The sequence below is a fragment of the Antechinus flavipes genome, chromosome 5 (assembly GCF_016432865.1).
Source record: "Antechinus flavipes isolate AdamAnt ecotype Samford, QLD, Australia chromosome 5, AdamAnt_v2, whole genome shotgun sequence".
Lineage (NCBI taxonomy): Eukaryota > Metazoa > Chordata > Mammalia > Dasyuromorphia > Dasyuridae > Antechinus > Antechinus flavipes.
This window is the reverse complement of record NC_067402.1, coordinates 66,237,970-66,256,015: the sequence shown is the minus strand read 5'-3', so window position 1 is coordinate 66,256,015 and position 18,046 is coordinate 66,237,970. Positions and strand designations below refer to the sequence as shown.

The 18,046-nt window shown below is 37.1% G+C and overlaps 1 protein-coding gene across 24 annotated transcripts in view; it reads right to left on the bottom strand.

Annotated features, from left to right (window-relative positions):
• The window catches only part of SVIL (supervillin), a 256,175-nt gene that overhangs the window by 57,475 nt on the left and 180,654 nt on the right, over positions 1–18,046 (bottom strand). For 19 of the 24 annotated variants that reach the window (XM_052001683.1, XM_052001684.1, XM_052001687.1 and 16 more), the window contains 5 exons: positions 16,937–17,032; positions 15,034–15,277; positions 14,053–14,617; positions 12,237–12,447; positions 4,654–4,786 (listed from right to left, as the gene is read on the bottom strand). In XM_052001683.1, the coding sequence (XP_051857643.1) occupies positions 4,654–4,786; positions 12,237–12,447; positions 14,053–14,617; positions 15,034–15,277; positions 16,937–17,032 (1,249 nt within the window). The remainder of the gene's footprint in view (positions 1–4,653; positions 4,787–12,236; positions 12,448–14,052; positions 14,618–15,033; positions 15,278–16,936; positions 17,033–18,046) is intronic. The other 5 variants (XM_052001691.1, XM_052001678.1, XM_052001692.1 and 2 more) reach the window with 1 other exon arrangement.

The window sequence follows — 18,046 nt, the reverse complement described above, 5'->3', positions numbered from 1 at the left end:
GATCTCTTAATACTTGAATGGAAAATCTAACTTTGGTTCCAAAAATGTACTCATGGTCCACAGAACTTTTTTCTTATCCCCTGGATTGAAACCGAGGCTTGTCAAAGGAACATATTTTATTTGGAGTTGGGTTAGCTTCCTTGCCAAGATTTTTCTTTTTCTTTTTTTCTTCTTCTTATTTTCAATGCTATATCAGATTTCCTTAGTTCTCTTGGTGAACTCATAATGATTATAAAAGCTTAAGCAAACCCCAAAATTAGCTGCACTGTTAATGATATCCCCTCAGTTTCCCAAGGGTGTTTAGTGTTTGCTACCTTTCACATGATAGATGATCTTTACCTACAAAGAATAATAAAATTGAGCTGATAAATAAGATATTCTCACATTTCAAGGACTTAACCTCATCTATACCAGCAACATGAAGTATGGATGAGAAGTAACAGTGCGTTTTTGTTTTTTTTTTTAGGATTTATTCTGCCAACTTTGATGGCACTGGTTCATAATAACTAATGATAATATTTTAAAGTAATTCCCTTATCTATTTGTTTATATTAGCATTTGTAATTAGAGTCATCCTATATCACAGTAATTTTATGTAATGAAAATGACCTTTCCTCTAATTCTACATCTATGAACTTACTATTTAAGCACTGGGTATGGGGTTAGTAAAGGAGCTATATGATTCCAGGCCAAATCTGAATTTTCCATGAAAACGTTTGTCAGATACTCGTCATGATAATTTATGTGGGCTGCTGGTGTTTGACACTCTTTTATTCTTCCTTTTCCTTCACCTCACTGGTATCTTGTATAATCAATCAACTAGCATTTGTTAAGCACCTACTATATGCCCAATACTGTGCCCCCTGTTCTATAGAGGGAACATATGTGCTGAGAAAAGTTTCATGATTTTTCACTTTGAGTTTTCAGGTAATCACCAAGATCACCCAAACATAGGAAACTCCAACGCCCTCTGGGCACTATATGGGCTCTTAAAGTACTGTGACCTGGAGCTGGAATCTTTATTCCTGGCTATTTCTAAGTTTTCATAAGTGGTCAAAATGGAAAAGTATGGGACCCTGTTTCCTAAATATGAAAATGTGAAGGAAGGCATGAGGCAGAAACAAAAAGCTTGGTAACCACCGAGTCAGGGCTCCTGATGGGGTTTGGAAATGGTGGATCAGATAGCAAACCAACTCTTAATCCCTCGACTGGGAAGCCGGGCTATCTGTTCTGGAAAATGGCGCGTCCCAGCCAGCACCTGTTGCGGGGAACAGCTCGCCATCCACTAGTGTGGCTCCCATGGAGTCCCCAGCAACGCCCAACACTCTCGTTTGGAGGGATCGTATATCACAAATATCATTTCTTTTGCTAGATAAATAGGTCCAGGTTTGTGATGTTCCAGCACAGGATGACAACTAAGTCCTTCTTAGGTATTTCCCCTTAGGGGTTTGCTGGGGAAAGCCCAGATATAAGCACCTTTACACCTCCTGTCTCAGTCCACAGTGCGGCTGCCACAGGTCCTTCTGAAAGCACCGTGCCCATCTGGCAAGGGTGCCCGTGCCCGGGCAGGTGCCATCAGTTAGCTCCTTGTCCTCATAAGAACCTATCAACTTCCAATGGCTCCTACAATTGACCAAAATAGCTCAGCCTATTTTAACTTCAAAGCAGAGTTAGACTGAGTGGGGTCCATGTGAATGAGGTCTCTAATGAGTCGCAGGAATGGCGTGTTCAGTGTTGCTACAGTTAGGTCAGACGTTCCTGCCCTCGTGGATATAAAGCCCTGCTGTCCTGTCTGGCCTGAGTTGTCTCTGTGCCCCCACCACTCCTTTCTCCCCATTTAACCTGATTCTCTCCATCTACCTAGAAATCTTAGCCCTTCTCCTGAAGTCACCTTGATCCATTCCCAGCCAACGTGTCCTTAGGTAACCTTGTACCCTTCTTGATTTCCTGTAATAGTTTTCATTTGCTGAGATATTTTTCACTTTGTAAGTAATGACTGGGTGGGGTCTTTCCTAATTGTTTTAAGGCCACAGCGCTGTAGAAACAGACACTTTAATCTCAGAGGCTACGTTGTCCAACTGCCTCATTTTACAGATGTGGAAACTGAGGCCAAAGGTAGCACATGGCAGAATCCAGGCATTGGATCTCTTCAGAGCCATTTTTTTCCCCATGGTACCTTGCCATCTCTTGTCCTGTCCTTCCCAGGGCTGCAACCACCATACCTCCCACCTCCCACAGATGGACATAACACTGTGCCTTACACACAGCCAACTGCTGTCTTATGATGAATGGACTGAGCACATGGCAGATATTTGCTTTTACTTAAGTCTTGCCACTAACTCCTGCTCCTGATGAAGCGGAGGTGAGCCCTGAATTCTTCAAGTCAATGGGGTTCTATCAGGAGGGAAGGACAGCAGGAGCATACCTGTCGGCTGCTGCTGAGCCGAGTCTAGTCTGAGCTCATCTATAGGCTAGGCTGGCTGCAGGTGATGAGTTCTTCAGCTATAGCTACTCACAAATTATGGAAGGGCCGTGAGCGGCATCAGTGAAGGAGAATGCAAGATAATGAAATCAGTAACTTGAGATACAAAATGTTGGAAAGACAGAGATGTCAAGAAAGTGTCTTGGGAATAAGGAAATTTAACTCAAAAGCTTTAAATTACTTTCCCTAGGTGGCAAGAGGAGTGGGGAACCTGACAATCAGAAGAATCCCACATTTGACTTCATTATCGATAGAATGCTAATTCTATTTGAGAACAATTGAGTTAATTAAAAAAAAAAGTTCATACCTTTGGCAAAACTTGCATATGATGATTCAATAACCCTTTTTTAAAATAAATTTGTTGAATTTGCAATTTTATCAAATGGTTATCAATTCTATGTGAGAACTATTGAATTAACTCAAAAAATTATAGCTAGCCTTTATAGAGCAATTTAAGATTTGTGGAGTGCTTATACGTTATCTTATTTGATCACAACAACCTCGATGAGCTAGGAACTATTATTATTCCTCTTTTGTAGATGGGGGAAGCAAAAAGGGGAATAAGTGACTTGCCTGGGGTCACACAGTTAGGTTGCGCAGTGAATAGAGTTGCAGCCCTAGAATCAAGAAAATGTGACTTCAAACCTGGTCTCAGACACTTGCTGACTGTGGGACCCCGGGGAAGTCACTTAACCCCATTTGCCTCAGTTTCCTTCTCTGCAAAATGAGCTGGAAGAAGGAAATGGGAAATTCCTCCATTATCTTTGCCAAGAAAACTCCCAAAAGGGGTCATAAAGAATCAGACATGACTGAAAAATGACTAAACAACAACAACACACAGGAAATTGTTTGAGGCAGGATATGAATTCAGGTTTTCCAGACTCCAGGTCTATCACTATAGCTATGGGACCACCTAACAGCTCAGGAATGTTAGCCATTATTTTTAATCCTGTACATTGGCTAATTTACTAGTGAAGATACTGAAGATCTTGACAATTGTTTTTTTCTATGAACTTTCCTAATGCAGAACAGTTGCTTTCACACCTATCCCTTCATTGAATAATCTTTTTTTTATTTGTTATAAGAGCTAGAAGAGATTGTTGAGGTATCATTGCAATTGGAAATACATTCATGATCTTTTGTCTTAGAAAACTTATTTTTCTGGATTGGTGAGTATGTAAATGTATTCCCTCTCTCTCATCTCATTTCAAATAATTGCCTCAGTTAGGAGACTAAATCACTCCTCAGTGCTGAAGGTAGCCATGAAATATTAAAAAGCACAAGTGAATGATTAGTCTAATTTAAGCTTGTGGGAAACTGCCTTCACTGATGTAGATAAGACTTCATAGTTTTCAAAAATTCCCTTAGCACAGAGACTAAGTGATTGGAAGGGTCATACAGCTGAACAAGCTAATTAACCATACAGGATTTAAAAAAAAAAAACTTGGAAAAAACTATAAAAGAAATCCTAAAGAAGCTGTGATTAATTGCTGAGTAAAATATATTAATATCCAGGTTTCTCTGACTCCAAGTCTGGGCCACAACTCACAACTCCAGGTTGTCTATTTTCATAACATGTGAAAATGTTGCCTCTAAAATACTTACAGGTGTTGACATCTATGTACCAGTCCACTTCAAAATAACTTTATAGACATTTCACAAATCTCTGTACAAGGAAGGAATATAACTGACTACCCAGGAAGAAACCCATTAAAGATCGAGCTAAGTACTAACTGATGACAACTTTCTTATCTTGCAAGCTTTAAACTCAGGAGAGGAATTCCAAGTCCAAAGCTTCAGTAAAACTTGCACAGGATGAATCACTAACACTTTTCCTTATAAATAATTTATTGAAATTCCAGAGCTAGCCTTTTATGAAACAGATGCCGAACATCAAGGCCATTTTGAAAACTTCCAAGCTTGCTGAAGCGTGATACGATGCTCATACCGAATCCAGAAAACCTTAATGAGGCTACCTTTCTAGCTTAGTCAAAAATAGCTATTGTTGGCAGCCGGTGACAAAGTTGTGCTTTTCCACGTGGGGCCCCAAAGCCAAGATGATGTGAATGCTTCTCAGAGCAGCAATTAGTGAGATTAGGCGTGCTTGTCTGCTTGATGCATTCCCAAGCACAGTCCAAAGCAGAATGCCTTTCCTAACTTGGGCAACTTACCTTCTTCTTGAAGGACTGCTCAGCCTCTTGCAGCCTCGTGCTTCGTTCAGTGACGCACACTTTGCTGTAGTCTTGCTTTTTGCTAATCCGGGTTTTCCAGTCTTCTTCTCCACTCTTTTTCAATAGTGCCAACCTAAGAGAAAATATATCATCTATAAGACTTCAACAGAATTTTTTTTGAAAATTTTTTTTTGAATTTTTGAATTTTTGAAAATTTGGAAAAAAAAAAAAAAACCTCTCACTCTATTTGCCCAATTATCAGTTACCCAATATTCCCCTCATTCTCCTAATATGTGTGTGTGTGTATATATATATATATACATCATAATTATCCTGTTTATACTTTGGACACAGGGTACTAAAAAAGGTAAATCTTAAACTCTAACATCTTTTGTCCTATAGCCAGTTATACACCAGCAAACACTTTGTAAACACTCCATTTTTCTCCGTTTTCTACTCCACTTCCCCTATTTACTGGAAATGGGAAAGTGAGAAATTAGGGAATATATAATCCTATCCCCAACATGCATTACAAGATTTTTAAAGTTTTTGAAAAAAAAAAAAAAGCTGGAGCTTGTCTGATGCACTTTTCCAGTTGCATCATAGAATTAGGCAAATCCTTAAGTTCTTTCCTTGGCTGTAGGATGCAAATAGCATGGAGGAAGCCTTTAGGAGCGAGGAAGTCCTTTAGTGACCTCTTCTGGCCAAGGAATGACACATGGTTAGGAAGCAAAGGCAGGGCTACCTTTTTAGCAGAGAATGCTACACAAATGAACTAATAAAGGAGGAATTCTTTCTATTTTTTACTAGTACACAGCTATTAATGCTTCCTCTAATATTAGTATTATCATTAAAAAATCATCACCTATTACGGTTGTGTTTTTCTTTCTGACCCCGGTCCATCTGTAGCCCTTCTACCATTACCTACAAATATTGGTCTTTCATATTGATCTTCTCTCTATTACGATCATTCTCCATAAATCCCCCCTTTTGTAAATAGTACCATGAAAAATATCTGTAGGAAAATCCACTGAGATGATCACATGATCCACTTTGATCTAATCAGGAACTTGACACATATATGTATTTGCATATAAGTAATGACTCACCAATCAATTATACAAAATAATTTTAAAGGTATTTTTATTAGTTATATTTTGTATTGACTAAACAACCAAAAAAAAGCAGAGATTAAAAATTAGAGAAACTCAAGAAAGTCTTAGGCAGGAAGTTATTAAGCTCATTGACTCAAATCTCATCTAAATCGGGGCTTGAAATATTGATAGGGGAAAATATTTAAAAGTGAAATTTTCTCCTTCATACCAAGTCTGTGCGTTCATATTTGATAATGTCTTTAATATGAACTTCATGCATTTTTAATTTATGAGCAGCTTCTTGGAGTAAAAAGATGAAGAGGTGGGGAAATTAAGAAAGCAGATGCTACTTTTAGAGTTTGTCACTGACTAGATAGATGATTTATAACTAATCATTGACTCAGTTACTTCATCTGTAAACTAAAGAAGTTGTAAGTAAGTGATCTTTCAGGTCAAAGATTCTTTGATTCTATGTTTGAATGTGAATAGAACTTAGATTGGAATTTATTTTTACCCTAGGATAACAACAGTGTTAATAGGAAAACAAAAATGTGCAAATAAGATTTCAGAGGGTAACTTTTGCTTATTTAAAAAAGCATGCATTTATCCACTCCCATGGAAACTTACAAATCATTTTTCATTAGTCCCAAGGCTTTATAGTACAATGCTAAGAGCCTCCCACAAGGGGCAGAAGACCTGAGCAATAGTTTGATCTACCAGATTAATATTGGTTACCTGATCTTGGGTAAATCACAAAAAGCCTTTGGGACTGAGCTCCATTATCAGTAAAATAAAATAGGGACTCAGATTCACTCTTTAAAATTCTATGATTTCTGTGACTCATTAGTTTTGGGAAATTAGAATTCAAATCAGAACAGAATAGAATTAGAACAATCCAAAGTATTTCCAAAAGACTTTAAAAGTCATTCCAAAAGAGGAATGTTCTTTAAGGGAATTCAGGGTTAAGTGACTTGCCCAAGGTCACACAGGATCTGAAGCTGGATTTGAATTTGGATCCTAGTTGTCCCATGACAACTCTTTGTGAAGATAGCATGTATTTAAATAAAGAAGTTCTGACATGTAGTTAGATGTCTATATTTAGTCACATCTTAGTGGCAATATTGTTTGGTTGTCTAATACCCCATAATAGATTAGGTATTATTTCTTATCTGTATGAGAAAACTGAGGCACAGATTTTAAATAATTTAACCAAAATTATGTAGCAAGTAGTAGAGATGTAATTAGAAGTCAAGTCTCCTGATTTCCACGATATGCTTGAGAAACTCCATGGCAAGGTGAAAAATTTTGGCCACGAACCCAACAAAGTCCTGAGTTGAAATTCTGCCATTGTTATTTGTAATTTGTTTGACCATGGTCAAATCACTTTAGCATTTTTAAATGCTAAATTCAATTTTCTCATTTGTAAAATGAGGATAATACTGCTAGTGTTTGCCTTTAAGATCAAATGAGATAATAAAGTGTTTTATAAACCTCAAAGTACCACGTAAATGTTGGTTATTATTGTTAAGAACATATTTTGTATTTTGTCCATTAGCAGTTATAATGTTCTGATTAGTTCATGTTTATAGATTAAATCAATTCTCAATGTAAGACTTGTTTCAGCCGGCTGAATTCCCCTCCCTCCCTTTTCTTGGAACAGCTTTCCAAGAATGCAATCCTTCCAAATGTTTTAAACATTCACTTGTGAATGTTCTAGCTAAGTTGTCACCACAGACTTCTAAGGCTATCTCATAACCAAAATAACGTGGGGGAAACAGTGCAGAAATTATTAAACCCACATGGTTCTTTTTTCATCTATTTCTCACTAGCAGTCCCAACATGCATAGTGCAAATGAGGAGTTATTTTAAAATAACATGCATAGAAAACCCTAAATGTATTATTGCTGTCCCTTTAAATTTCCTACTTGTGGTTGAGCAAGACAAGAAGAGGGCAGATCTTTCCAAATGTATTCATTCTTCTTATGATCTCCCTCCTTCCCTCCCCTCATCACAAACAGGAGAGGGGTGAGAAGCTGAACATCTCTCCCCACACATGAGATCCATTACTGCCCCTGCAATCCCAGCAACTGTCAGGGTAGTTGAGCCAGGCCAAATTTAAGTGCTTGTTTGTGCATCTTGGGGTTAGTGAAAAGGCTGATTTGTCTGGGGCTGGGAACGCCAGTGAATGATCTATGAAAATCATGTCTAGAAAAGGGCTAACATCTCCTACCTCTCAAGTCTAATCAGGGATTAACTGGGCCTTTTTAAAATTTTATTTTTAAAATAACTATCCTCATCATTCTCATCATACTAGCATTTATATGACTCTTTAAGTTTTGCAAAGTGCTTTTCATTTTGTCCTTATAACAACTCTGGGCAGTGGGTGCTATAATTATTTCCATTTTACTGAGGCAGATGTTGTGACTTCCCCTGGAGTTACAGAGTGCTACTATATGTCTGAGGCAGGATTTTAACCTGTGTCTCTCAAACGCGTAGTCCAGGGCTTTAATCACTGTGCTATCTCACAGGCTCTGACACATTTCTGAACCTGTTGAAAGTTTACAAAATCTTTACTTCACAACACCTTTGAGAGGCAGGTGGCAGAATTACATATCTTATTCTAAAGATGAGAAAATCAAGGATCAAAGAGACATTGGATATAGCTAATAATGGTTGAAGCTGGGATTTCAAATGTAGTCCCTCCTGAGTAGTGCAGTTTTTCCCTGGCTCTTTGACAGTATATGAGAAACATTAGAAGGGATAGAGAGAAGAGGTACCTTCAAAGAAAAAGAATGTCTTTATTTTCTTTGCTTTTCATCCTACTTCTGCGGTATATGTTCTCTTAGTATCAGAAAAGGAGAGATGCTATGCTGCTAAGAAGGATTGGCCCTCAGCATGGGGAAGTGAGTACGATTTATTCTCAGTTCTTTCTTTCTATCTATCTATCTATCTATCTATCCATCTAATATTTGTCTTTTTATCAGTCTGTAATTTTCCAGTTAAAAAACTACACAATCACCTGTCTGAAGGCTCTGTTTGAGCTTTAGTCCAATCCTTGGAATATGCTTGCATATCAAGACTAGGTCAAGTGTGCCGTAAATAAAACCCTTCAGGTTAAATACCATTCCTTTATCTTTTCCCTTTTGAAATGTCCTAGTATCCCATTCAACAAAGGGTTCAGTTGGAACTGCAAAGCCTTGAATTTTATCTTAGCTTTAGGTGCTTTTGGGAGGAGGGAACAGGTGGTAGTGGGATGATTTAATGTCAGTTCATGAAATAGAGAATGAAATTGGGTTCTAATTTATTATTATGCTAATATGGGGCCCTCTAGTGGCAGAAGGATCCAGTTGTATTACAATTCCTAGAAGCCCTATTTTATTCTAAGGTCATGTCCTCTTTCTTGATTCTAGGGCGTAAAGGGAGAAAGAGAGTTATAAAACCCAAAGTATTATCCAGAATTCGAATCTGTATCTATCATGTCGAATCCCATAGGTTTCCAAGAGCTAAGGTTAGAATAAGGATACAAGGGAATTCTAAGAAAGTTTTCTCTTATCTCAACTTTCCCTCCTAAAAAAAAAGGATAGGTACATTGTCTCTTCTGTCCATTTTAAAAAAAAAACTAGAAATGCAACTGTTTCTGGAGCCATGAAGTTTCTTAAAAGCCTATTGTAACTTTAAAAATACTTTGAACACTGTCCAACATTAAATAAGTTAGAAATGGTTTCTTATATTATAGTGCAGATATCCTAGGATGGTCTACATTTCAGGAAAAGAAAAAAGGATTTTTAATAAGATTAAGCAAAAGAGACTTTATCAGATCATGTGCCCTGATTTTGGACTTTAAAAATGTGATTTCCCTAGATTTTTTTTCAAAAGTGTCCTATTTGAATTCTCACACACACACACACAATTTGAAGAGATGAGAACTTTAAGAGTGTTTTTAAAAATTATTATTCATCCAGAGGAAACAAAGTTAGTTATTTTCTAGCTGAAATTATGTGCCAGAAGTTGTTATTATCTAAAGTGAAAATGAATAAAAAGGAATTATTGTTGGAAAATTACTAACATATAGCAAAAAGTGCAATTTATTGGGTCTAAATGGTATAGTAGATAGGAGGCAAGGACTGGAGTGAGGAAGATAGTCTCAGACACTTACTAGTTTTATGACCCTGGGCAAGTCAGGGAATGATTTGAGGAAAATGAGGAAACTGAGGCAAACATAGTTAAGTGGGCAAGTCATTTAACTATGTTTGCCTCAGTTTCCTCATTTGTAAAATGACCTAGAGAAGGAAATGGGAAACCACCCCAATATTTTTGGCAAACCCCCCCCAAATGGGAGTCATGAAGAGTTGGACATGACTGAAAACAATTAAACAACAAAAAATTAGTAGATTCACATAAATCAGGTAACAGGAAGCTAAACCCAGACAGTTAACTCCATCTAAGGGCAGCAAATTGATCAGAATAGGGAAGAGGAGCAAAATTGAGTAAGTACCGATCAAACACTGAAGCCCATTAAGTAAGCATCATGGCTGCTCTCTTAGAAATTTGGGACCTGTGAGAAGGAAGTGCTACCAGGTCATTTTAAGACCTGGTCACAGTCAGTGGGTTTTTCTACCATGCAAAATTCTCAGAAAACACTACCTGGAAAAAGTGATGCTGGGAGTTCACTTCCCAAATTCCTAATTTACTTCATTCTCACCACTGACCTTTAAATTAACAAAAGGTAACTTCTAGAAAATTATAGTTTATTCTGCCTTTGATTACACATCCAAAATCCATCATCATTTCATTCTAATGCTTGCTTGGTGCAGTAGCATGAACCTTGGGCTGAGAGAAGAAAGGCTCCAGTCTTAACTCTGCATAAATCAGTGCCTCAAAGGATAGGAGAAAAGGGGAAAGAATGAAGAATTGTTACTTTCAAGTACACACATAATACCATAGAAGGAAGAAAAGCTGGCTTCAGTAAATAGGTAAGAATTAATGGCTACCCATATTAACAAATGTTTATTAAATGTCTATAGTTGACAGAATACTGCCCTAGGCTAAGAGATATAAAGTATAATTAAGTCAAGGTTGATTAAATGCTTAATGTAACAGAAACACAATTATAATTAGAATCAGAAACTATGGGTTCAATATTCAAGTTTGTGTTACTGCTACCCATGTGATCTTAATGAAGTAATTTCTTTCTAGGCATTTGTTCCTCATTCATAAAATATGGGCCTGGATTAGATGAGTTTTTAAGGTATTTTTCAACTCTAGACTGTATAATAGTGTGATTGGCCAAAGAAATTGATTATCCTCAACTTTTAGGGGTCTGAATTAATATGCTTTTATTTGGAGAGTAAAAGAAAAAATTGCTTCTATTTGATGTTTTTGTGTATCTAATGTTAAAAGAAAAAAAAGACTCATGAAGAAAGAGGTTTTCCTACCTTTTGAAAAATATGAACAAAAAGAAAAAAAAAAGAAAGAAAAATAAGACCAGGGCAATCTGAAATCTGTCTAGAAGAAAGGAAAAGAGACCAACATGATTGACAGAGCCAATGAAAAATTCTGAATGGTGGGCTGTGATAAGAAAGTGTCCAGACTGGCAGAGCCATGGGAACAGAGGATTGAAGTATTTCTGATAATCACACAGCGAAATTAACTTGACCTTCTTTCACCCAGTACTTTTATCGCTATTAAATCTTCTGCTGTTTAATTCTACTGTAGCTGGAGGTTAAAAAAGGAAATATATCCAGAAAATGTTTAGCTCATTGTTCTCGATAACTGCCACCTTTAAATATATCCTCCTCAATCCCATTTCATTCTTCTGAATAAAATGAGGGTATTGCACTTTTGCCACTTAAATGTAATCTTTCAGAGCTGTTGCTTGGAATAAATTGTCATTGTACACTACAGAAACTCATTCGCTCTACTGGCCCCCAAAATAAACAAAACTGAGAGTCTGATCCTATGTGCTGCATTTCTCAATAAGGATATAGAGTCACTGCCCTTGTATGCACATATACTTTCCATAGAATGAAAGCAGAAGCAATGGGCAAATCCAGAATTCAAGCACCTTCCACCAGTATTTATTTAAGTGCCTACCATGTGCCAGGCAATGTGTTAAACTGTGCAACTTGGCTGTATTTTTGAAATATGCAAAAAAATTTAAATTTAAAATAAACAGTATTTAAATCACACAAAAATAGTAAGTCTTTATTGAACAAATTGTGCCCCTATTTCCTGCATCAGACTCTTTCTAGGTCTGGCACTCAACATGTAGTTATTAGATCTACCATTGGGTAAATGTGGTTCGCCACTGAATAACCCCATCTCCTTAAAACATGCTAGAATGACACCACATCTTTGTAAGTGATTTAATTGGTTATTTTAAACAATACCTCTTCATGAAGATGATCCAAGTAAATAAACTCCAAACTTCTCAAAGGGCGGGGAGGGATGGGAGAAGGGAAGAGAATGGCTAAATCAGTAGATTGTTACCTTTCTTTGATGGACATGGTTTTGCTAGATGCATCAAGGGCATCCTCTGATATTTTGCTCTCTCCACCAGCAAACATCCTACATGGATTCTTGGAAAGTCTTTCCTCCGACTGCTCTGAAGACTCTCGTCTACTGGAGACCAGGGATGTGGTCTGAGAAACAGTTTTTGTAGCTATCGTGCCAGGAAGTTCGGACGTGGGCTCAGCAGGCTCTGCTCATTGAAAAGGAGAATGCAGCATTAGCACTTATGTCTTCAGGCTGGCATTCTCAGACCCATTAACTCTGTAACAATCAAGGGTGGTAAACTCAGACCACAGACATCACGTGGGAGACTGCACAGCCAACTTTAGGAACTGATCATTTAATTCCACAAGTACTTATTAAGCTCCTACCATGTACCAGGCATTCAGAGACAAAAATGCAAAAGTCCCTGCTTTTAAAAGCTTCCATTCTACTGTGGAGAAAACAAAAGAGAAATAAATATAAAGTCAGTGGGTAATTAAGGAGGGAGTGTGCACAAATCCCAGAACGGGCTTCATAGAAAGTAGGACCCGAGTTAAACCCTGAAGGGCATTTAGGATCCCCAGAGGCCACACTGGGAAACTACTTAGCATCAGGAGCTGTCTCTGTAGTAAAAATATTAATATAAAGCTTAAAGGTTTGCAAAATGCTTCTTATACATGATCTCATTTGCTTCCATGATCAGAGGTTTCTGTTTCTGTAGACATGTGATTTCACTGGTGAAGGACACTCTCAGGAAGAAACTCTTGTTACCAGAGTAAATCAGCACCTCTGCTGCACCTAATAGTCTTAGAGAGTTTGGGGAGGAGAGAGAAGAGCAATGCAGAGGGGCAGAAGGAGATGGGAAGGTGGTGCTGATGGTGGGCTTGACAGGTGAAGGGAGAGTCTGCCATACCTGGTCATAAAGCCTAGTTGCCATGATGTCTCTTATTAAGGCAGGTCACATGGGATTATTATTCTTATTTTGGCATACAGGAAATTGAAATTTGGAGAAGTGAAAAGATTGGTTCAGGATCACATAGCTAATAAATATCAGAAAAGGACTAGAACTCTAAGTCCAGCATTTTATCTACCACATCAAGCAGTCAGCTCTGTCTAAGTTGAGCTCTATGAAAATATGCAGCCAATCAGGTTTGAAAAGCACAAATAAACTGCAGGGCAAATACTTAATGACAATTGATCCTATCCTCATAGATAGCATACAGAAAGTTAAAGTTAACTACAAACCCTTTTAGATTTCCCAGGAGCAACTCTTTTGGCTTTGTAATTGATAATGTCACCAAATGGGGCCATGTAACAACTAACAATAATAACAGCAATTAAATATACCTTTGTTATTTGGTATTATTGCATAAAAGGAAGAAAATTTCCAATGAAGAGGGAGTTTGAAGATAGGGACCCCTGAGCGCAAACCCTTGCTCTACTGGGCTAAATAGAGTCAGTCAAGTTATTTTTTTAAATAAAAAAAGATAAAGAGCCTGCCCTCTGATTCATAGAATATTAAAAGGAGAATAACAATGTAGTAAAATACTGACTAAAATTAGGGAATACTTTGTGGAATTTCCAGTATTAGTATAAGAACAAAAAGTTTTGCTTTTTAACACATTGAAAAATTGGGAATAAAAAGGAGAAATTTGAATTGTCAAATCTGTTATACAGATTTTTAAAATCTCTGCTAGTTATAAGTACTTGTGATTTAAGAGGCAAACATAGCAAATCAAGCAAAAAACAATCGAACAACAACTAGTTTATAAAAATAGAGGAGGAAAACCAAGTTTATAAAAATCCATTTTACCTCGTAGCATGAACCTGCTTTTTGCAACATTCTCCAAATCCATCTTTTCCTCCAAGGTTTGCACTTCCTTCAGGTCCTGTTTGCTCTGTCCAGTGCTTTTGGTGACTGAAAACTCCCGTATTTCTTCATGACATGGCACTAGGAGGTCAGCATGTTCCATGCTGCCTTTTCTTGGAGTATATTTTCTTTGGTTGTCCCTTTCCCCAGTTTTATTTAGGAAAAGGGAGGAACTCCCTTCTTCCTCAAAGGACCTGTTCTTTCTCACTTCCCTCTCCTCTTGAGCTAAGATTCTCTCAGTTTCCATCTCCCCAAATTCCCTCGATCCTCGCTTGCTTCTGATATCTTCCCCCAAAGGTTGCCACCCTTGTGGCTTTAGGATGCTCTTCACTGAACAGTCTGCATTTTCCATTGGTGAATGGAATCCAAAGTCGGCAGCACCTGCATTTTCTTCCACCGATGGCTTTGTCCGTAGATCCCCTGCATACATTGGAGCAACTGTCGATGCCACAGTAGACACAGATGTGTTAATAGTAAGAGAGAAAGGAGTGAGTTTTCCACTCTGAACCTATAAATGATTAAAAAAATACAGCTCACATAAGTCCAATGTACATATTCATACAAGAAGCCCTCATTCAGTAATAGCTTTCACAAGTCCTGATGGAAGGATAGAAAGAGTGTTTAAGGACTGGTAAAAACTACTTAACATAGTTACATAAAGTCTTCTTAAACAGAAAAAGGAAATAGAGTTAAAAGAAAGGACATTCTTTTGTCCCTCTACAATGGGAAATTGTCTAAATTATTTTTGAAGAATAAAGAGAATAAATAAAAAGGAACTATAACTGGCGGCCTTCTTTCTTGGGATAAAATCACTGAAAGACCAACATTTAGAGGTAGGTCACCTAAACTCTCTAAATTAATAGCGAAAAGAAAACATTAAGCTCCTTTGTCTCATGACTAAGGACAATTAGGGCATGTACACACCTGTTCCACTTCTCCAAGGGTGACTGGTTGAGTTTGGTAACGAGAATTCATCCTCCTCTGCCTAGCATCCACTCTGTTTCGGGTAGAAATCGCTTTTGAGACTGGCTGGGACAATTTGTTAAACAAGGCCAGCTTCTCTGCTAAGCTCAGAGTGGAGGAATCAGGTTCACCTTGTTCAGCAGAATCTTTGGCCTCATTTGCCTGTTCTCTAGCTAGTGCCTTTTGGTGTGCCGATGCCTGCAAACTGAAAGTAACACAAAGTCAGTTAAGAAACAGAAGGGGGAAACCTAACCCGGCCACTTGTTTGTGTTTAATGCCCCCAAATCACTGATATAAAAAAAAAAAATTTGAATCATTTGCCATTTTTTTTTTTTTGGCCACTAAACAAAGAAAGGGTAGGGGTAACTTTTATGTAGTCATTCAGCAACTAAGTAGAACAGCCAGTGAAACAGTGACGAAGCTGACTTCTTCAGAATTCCAGGGCAACCCCAGATAGACAGCAGAATTATCAAGTCAATGAAGAGCCCGGAGTGAGTTATGACATGATTTGTTCTTAAAACAATAAACAGAGAAACAATTCACTATCAAAAAAGGTAATAGATGCTTGGGCTGCACAGTCTTGTTTATAAGGAAAATGTGCATATTTCTAAGTGTCAGTAGTAAATTAGGACAAAGAAAACATTTCTTAAAATGCACATGCTTATAATTAACTTTTCTTCCTCCAGTTTATTAAGGAATGGACAACAGAGTAGTCTTTGTGTACAACACCACAGACTTTGAGATATTCACTAGGATGGTTTGAATGGATTTAGTTTAGAGATTCTTCTCAGCTTTTCATCAGAGTAATTTCTCCTTACGGTTTCTGTTAATATTCAGAATTTACATATATTTGAAATGTCCAGTAAATGCTTAAAGAAGTTTTTAAGGAAGTAATACATTTATTTCATTTCTACCTGAAAATGGGGATTTATGATTTACATAATCACCCTCGATTCAGGAATGTGTTCATAAAAGTGTTTGCCTCCTTTATAAGACACTATCCCTTGACTATAATTAGTACAACTTGGCACAGACTAAATTAACAACAAAATCCTAAAGTGCCCCAGACCCCAAAGCACTATCTCTGTTCTTAATGGAGAATCCAGTCATTAATGGGAGTGTTGTGACACGTCTTTCTGGTTCAGGATGGTTCTAAATGGAGTCTTCAATACCCAAAGGGAGTCCTGATTCTGTACAGGTTACACCAGTTACATTTCTGTATCAGCATTTCACATTCTTTGATTGTTCTTTCCTCTGGCTTGTGCCATATGCTACTATCATATGTTTACTGAAACAAGGAGACCATTTACAAAAACTTAAAAGTCATAGAATACAGTTTGGAAAAAGGTTAAGAGTAAAAGCTGCCTATCTGCCTGTGGTTAGTATCATAGGTCATTCTGTCATATTGCAAGAGATTATGAATTAGAAATATACAGATATATATATATATATGCTACCCGAAAAAGAAAGAGCTACTTTTTAGATTCAAGATCAAAAACAAAATAAAAATCAGATGTTACCATTAAAAAAAAAAAAGCAACCATGCAAGATTGTTCATTCCCTTTATTTCTTGGAAAGATACTGATGCAATTCTTTTGCACTGGGTTTCTTTATGGGAAACAAAAATGGTAAGTGAAGTTAGAATGACCCTAAGCCCAACAATTAACATAAGCAAACAGGCTAAACTTCCTCATGCAAGACAAAATGAAGTTACCCGTACCTTACATTAGAACAAAACAAAATGCCACGCGTTTCTAGAATAACTCAATGCATTGACTTGACAAACATATGAAAGATTTGAAAGCTGTGTCTGCTGCCTAGCACTTTGCATTCAAAGCCACATGCGGGTGTTTCTCTCCAGTACCTGGTAGGTTGCACAGGGCTCTTAACTACAGTGGGATTAGGAATTCTTGCCATGACATTGTGGCTGGTCACAGAATGTGAAGCAGGGATAGATTCCCTTTAAAAGCAATTGCCAAAGATGGAAAATTCACAAGGAGAGAGAAGAAAAGAAGCATTAAGAAAAGCATGATTTTATGCACAGAAAAGATAAAACAAATAAACAGTTTTACAAAGCTATTTGCTAAGGACTTTTGTAAAATTACAACAGAATTTGAAAAGAAATTGAAGACACAAACTCACAGATATGGAATTTACTTAAAAGTTATACTGCTGTAAGCCAAATTATTTGTAGAGGTTCTTAGCCTATCAACAAACATCTATTAAGCACTTACCGTGTGCCAGGACAGTGATGATATGAAGAAAAGCAACAAACAGTCCCTACCCAACAGGAGCATACATCGGAATGGGAATATTCTAACAGTTAGAGTCCACGAACCACCAAATATCAATCATCAATTAAATAAGTACCAGTGAATTAATATATTGTATTCTGGTCAACAGTTTTCTTTATCAACTTATTAGTCACTGCTTTATTAATTACATGGTAGAGGAATAGCAAAAGAAATTTTTCTCAATCTTCTCTCTTTGATCTTTTATGCTTGAATTTACTTTTTCTTTCCAGAACTAATACCTGATTATTATTATTATTTTCAATACAAACCACAACATGTAAGAGAGTTTGAAGATAACTTAGTCAAGACCACATAATTTTAATATATGGAAAAATAGGGGCATTATGATTCATTTTATGGCCATGAAATTCATTGACTTTAACACATGACAAGAACCATTTAAATGTATCATTCACTCAAGTGTTCTATACTTCTATACAACAAATATCAAGAATGATTTGCATAGGGGGCTAAAGTGGACAAATTCACAAGACACAACAATAACAACAAAAAAACTCCCTAAAATATTTTCTCAGGAAAAAATAACTCCTGAATAAATCAAGATTGTTGCTGCTATTGTTAAATTAAGGCTAAATATAAGATCAGAAAATACTTCAAATTTTCAAGATCTGTCTTTTCATCATGGGTGGGAACCTCCCTTCACCGAAGCAGATCACACT